At 41.5% G+C, this 6,000-nt stretch overlaps 1 protein-coding gene across 3 annotated transcripts in view; it reads left to right on the top strand.

Moving 5' to 3' along the window:
* The first annotated feature begins 1,263 nt into the window (after positions 1 to 1,263).
* Positions 1,264 to 6,000, top strand: part of terb2 (telomere repeat binding bouquet formation protein 2) — a 29,097-nt gene continuing 24,360 nt past the window's right edge. For all 3 annotated transcript variants that reach the window (XM_061815531.1, XM_061815532.1, XM_061815529.1), the window contains exon 1: positions 1,264 to 1,399. In XM_061815531.1, coding sequence (XP_061671515.1) covers positions 1,318 to 1,399 — 82 coding nt within the window. In that variant the 5' untranslated portion in view covers positions 1,264 to 1,317. The remainder of the gene's footprint in view (positions 1,400 to 6,000) is intronic.

Below are 6,000 nucleotides of genomic sequence, written 5' to 3'. Positions count from 1 at the left end.
TGTACAGTGAATATATAATTTTTTTTTTCTTTGGGAACACACAGCAGTACTCTATGTGACGAAATATATTTACAAGAAAAATGGTGTATTCGTGGTAGTGGGTATCAAACAGCTGCCTGGGAGTTTTGGTGACTTTAAAGTTAAACCAACACTTACCAAAATATCTCATAAATGAAAACATTTCAATTACCAGTAACAAGAATTGTCTAACAAAACATTTATTTTATACAATTCTAAAGAGAATGGAAACATAAGTATGTTGACTTCATCAAATCACAAAAGGCATGAACATTCTTAAAATGTATTCAATTTTTATACTTTTAAAAAAAATACTTAACATAACAGCAGCAAGATAAATCAATTGTTGACAAATTAGTAGAACTTGAGTTTTGGTAACAATGTAGTGGTTTTAAAAACATGCAGTAGTGCACATAAAATTACATTACTTTTGCTGAAACTAAAATTGGAAAATTGTAATTTAGGTTGTGGGTTTATAGTGTGAGTCCCGTGGGAATATAAAGTGAAGTGGGATGCTGACACAGTTTTATATCAATGGTAGACATGAGACTTAACAGTTGCATCTATATCCTTGTTTCACAGAGCATTGACACATTGTAAAACTATATCATTGTAGACAACTGGAATCAGAGTTAGGTTACGCATTGAGCTTCTTGCCACGCTTGGCGCACCAGCTTTGGTTCATAAAGTTTTTTTTTGCAGTGTAATCCTAAACTCATAAGGTCCTGAACACTATACGTAGGCTTTGCCCGACATAAAGTGGTGTTTTCAAGAGAAAAAAAAATAAAATAATACAAACCAAAACAGCACCCAGTGTGCTTTGACTAGATTGTCATGAATTAGATGGCAATTGGACCCAAGAGCGCACAGAGACTGAGTGGTTGTGATGAACAGTTTATTGAAAAGGGAAAGTTACATGGTCCTTGAGATCCGGTGGCGGTTTGAGGCAGAGAATACGTGGCAGGCAGTGATGAGGACGGCCAGCTGGCTTGACGGCAAGGTGGTAGAGATCCACTTGATGAGGGAACCTGAGGATACACAGAGGACAAAGAAGAACACAGAACGATGACAAGAAATTAAGTAGGCTTACTTGCAGACTGGGGAGTCGTTATACCGCTTGGAAACTTCAATACTCTGGCAAGGTTTGCTGGATCAGGCAGGCTTGAATGCAGGCGGTGACGAGGGCTGATTAGTGACAGGTGTGCGGCCGAGGAAGATGCTGGAAAGAGGGGCGGGGATAAAGAATGAGAGGACGCAAAGGGCCACCGAGGCTCCAACACTAGAACTGCAGGATGACTCATGACAAAGATGCAATTGTACACCGGCTGGAGCAGTGTCATGGGCATGATGAACAATCATATTATAATTCACATACAATCAGGTAATTATGTCAGTTTACTTAAAAATGACACTAGCAATATTTTGGAAGTAAGTTCTTAAAAATGTGCTTAAAAATATAATAAGATGCTCTATGCATATTTAAAAACACCTTTTTTGTAGGTTACCTATGAATTTTAACAACTCTAACACATCCAGTGTTTTCTAATTGGGAAAAAAATGCAAATGTGATCACATTTTATGCAATACAACGAAATATAAATGTGATGTTAACAAACATGTATTGCTGATGTGTTTGCTGTAAATGACTTTGTAATGTCCTCACCCCCTCACTTGTCACTTAACTCAGCAACTCTGACGGAGACACGGCATTCGGCCTGCCGGGATGCTAATTAAAGATGACAGTGGGAGGGTGGAAAAAAGTTGGTGCTGGTGAAGAAATGCTGCACTTCTTTTACCAAGCAAACAACCATATTTGGGTCGGGATTTATTTATTTAAATGGACCACATATTTTTGTGTAGGTCGTAGCACTGCAGGGTTTCCTAGCTAAACAGAAGGGATGTCCTGATCTAACTTGTTCACTTCCAAGCCAATACTGATATTGCAGCTTTCCATTTTGGGTGATACAGATATCAGTCCCATCCAATTTCAGAAATAATCATACATAATTTACTCATTTTGTAGGATGGAATGCCAGAGAAAGCTTGATCAAGTGATATTACTGAGAGAAGAAATAATTTGACCAAAGAGTAGCATATACAGGCTAAACAGGAGGGGTCCAAGAATTGACCCTTGATGGGGGTGCCATAGGTCATTGCCATTGCTCCCCTTGTTTCCAACCTGTTCAGCAGTATATTATGATCTACCGTATCTAAAGTGACACTGAAATCCAACAAGACAAGAATTCACACCTTTACAGAGCCGGTATTCAACTTTTCCTCATTTAGCACTTGGACAAGACCTGATTCTGTACTGTGATGACTTTGAAAACCTGAATGAAATTTGCCAATAAGTCCATCAAAGTTCAAGGAATTGTTGAATAGATTAAAACAAAATCCTCAACAATCTGGGCTATAAACCAAAGATTCAGGATGGGTCTAATGCTTGCTAACATGGAAGGATCCAGTTTTCTATTTTTTTGGAAGAGGCTTAATGGCAGCTACTTTAAGATATTTTGGAAACTCGCCTAACTGATGTGAACAATTATTTTTTTGTGTTGACCAATCAGCTCCCTCCAGCCATGTGCGTCCTCTCCAGCTGTTTCTTGTTGTCTTGTCAATCTGTGTATTTAACTCCGTTTTCAATACTTTGTTTTCACAATATTTTGGAGAGCCCTGTACTCCTGCCTTGCGTCCCTCCACTTGAGTCCTCCAGGCCTTGCCTTGCCTTCCTCGCCCTTCAGTAGCTCCGACTGTGACACACTCATGGTCAAATTTACTGCGGCTTACTTTTTGTTCCCCTTGTATGACCTTCAATAATTACAGGTACAGTACATTTTTATAATGCAAATGATCTGGACCGGTTTGACCACTTTGATCCACCATCCTAGTTGGGGATTGTGTTCTTAGAGGGGATTGTGTTCTGATCAGCAGGACAATCAGAACCAGCTTTATTCGCCAAGTGTGTAAAAACACACAAGGAATTTTTCTCCAGCAGTCGATGCTGCCCTTTTACGACATTCAGAGGAAAGAACAACAAAGTATCAAGAAAAAAGAAGTATTCATTATAAGAGGTACAGATATTCAAGATGCAAAGTCTTATTCATTGAGAACAGGTAAGAGATAGGAGTGTTTCAACGTCCCACGTTGTGTTAAGCTTGTGCAGAGTGCCTTTACCTGTTTGCGGTTCCCGTTGTTTTTTTTTTTTTTTTTTTTTTGAGAAGAGGCTTAATGGCAGCTACTTTAAAATATTTAGGAAACTTGCCTGATTGATGTGAACAATTAATTATTTGCTCGCACAAACAGAACAGTTTTGAAAAAGTCAGTTGATATTGAGTCAAGACAGTTCGTTCATTGTTTTAACTGCTGAGCCACAGTGTAATGTTTCTTTCAGCTTGTCCCGTTAGGGATGGCCAAAGCAAAAGGCTCATATGCTGGATGCCCTTCCTGACGCAGCTTCTCTCGGGGAGTGGAGGTCCCAGTGGGTTTACCAAACTAACGCTCTAACCACTGAGCTATGGGGCCTCGAGCCATGCTACAGTGGTTTGGTCAAATGTATTAATTTCTAACACAAATCGAGTTTTTTTTTTTTTTTTTTGTGGTTGGCTTCAAATCAGCAAAATGATAAAATTCTGCTGATTTGTGGTCATATTTAACCTTCGATCCATCCATTTTCTTCTCCGCTTATCCTCACAAGGGTCACGAGGAGTGCTGGAGCCTATCCCAGCTGTCAACGGGGAGGAGGCAGGGTACACCCTGAACTGGTTGCCAGCCAATTGCAAGGCACATTGAGACAAACAGCCGCACTCACAATCACACCTAAGGACAATTGAGTGTCCAATTAATGTTGGATGTTTTTGGAATGTGGGAGGAAACCGGAGTGCCCGGAGAAAACCCACACAGGTACGGGGAGAACATGCAAACTCCACGCAGGAGGTTCCTGGATTTAACCGGGGACCTCAGAACTGTGAGGCCAACGCTTTACCAGCTGATCCACCGTGCCGCCTAGCAAAACCCTCATATGCCGGATGCGCTTCCTGACGCAACCCCTCTCGGGGAGTGGAGGTCCCAGTGGGATACGAATTCACAACCTCTGGTTTACCAAAGCAACGGTCTAACCACTGATGGATTGTATTTTTTTTTCTCATTAAAATAAGCAACTTCATTAGGAGTTCTGGAGCTATTTGTTTCAGGGGGTGTGTTTGTCAACCACAGCCAACAGCATGTGAGTTGCTGTTGAGGTTCATTCTGATCATTTCTGAAAAGCTGGTGTCTAGACCAGACTAACTCTTGATTCAAATGACAAAGACTGTCTGTAGAAATCATTGTTCAGATGAAGTTTAGTTTTTCTCCACTTACATTCTGCTTTCCTACACTTTGATTTTTGAGGTATTTACCATTGTTATGCTTCTCCTTGGTGTTCTATGTCGACTCAAGATTCTTTGGCTTAGTATGCACCATTCCTGACATTTGAAAATTTCCAGGTGAATTGCTGCTTGAAGTGCTGGGGCAGAGCATGGAATTAACTTTTTATTTTTGCTAACAACAGACCAATTTCCTATCTCAAAGGCTGGATCAGTACACCCCTAAAATTCAGTGAAGAGAAATCTGGATGATGGGACTTATTGTAACCTGGGAACATTTTTGTCTTTGTCATGGTTGGCTGGTAGCATTGCTTGGCAATAAGTTGGCAGATATAATGCCATCACCGTACTCATCCCTCGGTCATGTTTTCTGTTTTGGTTGGGTTGGTTTTTCTTGTGTTCCATGTCTTGTGCTCGTTTTTTTAGTTGTGTCCACCTGGTTGTGAATGCCCTCCTCCCTTTGCTGGGCTTTTTTGAGGATGGAACTGATGGTCGTCTCCCACTTCAGGTCCTCTGAGACTGTAATTCCCAAGAACTTGAAGGTCTCAACGGTTGACACAAGACAGTTGGACAGCATCAGGGGCAGCTGTGGTGAAGGATGGCTCCTGAAGTCTACAATCCTCTCTCCATTCTGTAGTGTTGAATTCTAGGTTGTGTTGACCACACCGAAGCTCCGGTCTCGCCACTTCCTGTCGATACACAGACTTGTTACCGTCTTTGATGAGGCCGATGACCTTGGTGTCATCTGCGAACTTCAGGTGTTTGACAGTTGGATGCTTCGATGTGCAATCATTTGTATAGAGCAAGAAGAGCAGAGGAGAGAGGACACAACCTTGGGGTGTCCCGGTGCTGATAGTACGCGTGGATAAGGTGGTGTCCCCCAGCCTCACCTGTTGTGTCTTGCCTGTCAGGAATTTGTAGATCCACTGGGAAATGGCAGGCAAAATGCTGAGCTTGAGAAGTTTAGAGGAGTTCAGCGATGATGGTGTTAAACGCAGTACTGAAGTCCACGAACAGGATCCTCACATAGGTACCCTCGCTGTTGAGATGTTTAAGGATGAAATGCAGACCCATGTTGACCCCCTCATATATAGCGTATATTGGCGTTCGTATGTTCACCCATTTGGATTTTAGGGTGGAACATATTCTCCTGCAGCACTGTGGATGACTGGTTAGCATGTCCGTCTCACAGTTCTGAGGACCCGAAATGAAATGTGGCCTCATTTGTGTGGAGTGTGCTTGTTCTACATGTGCTTGTGTGGGATTTCCTCGGTTTCCTCCCACATCCCAAAAACATGCATGGGAGGTTAATGAAAGACTCAAAATGGACCATAGGTGTTAATGTGCCATACAATTGGCTGGCAACGAGTTCAGGGTGTATCCTACCTTTCGGGCCAGTTAGCTCCATTCCAGTGTCCTGAGTGAGGATAAGCAGTGTAGAAAAGAAGGAACGTGTACCCAGCCCACAACCCCTTTATTTGGGGTATTTTTTTAACAATTGCCCACTAAGAAAAAATTAAAGTGTCAGTTCTTTTTTCTTTTTTTTCTATTCACAGTTGGATTTGGTCCTTGTGTTCAAATTACATCCTATTAGTATGTAAAATATTAAAATGGTAATATA

The sequence above is a fragment of the Syngnathoides biaculeatus genome, chromosome 3, assembly GCF_019802595.1.
Source record: "Syngnathoides biaculeatus isolate LvHL_M chromosome 3, ASM1980259v1, whole genome shotgun sequence".
NCBI lineage: Eukaryota > Metazoa > Chordata > Actinopteri > Syngnathiformes > Syngnathidae > Syngnathoides > Syngnathoides biaculeatus.
This window is presented reverse-complemented; position numbering and strand designations above follow the sequence as displayed.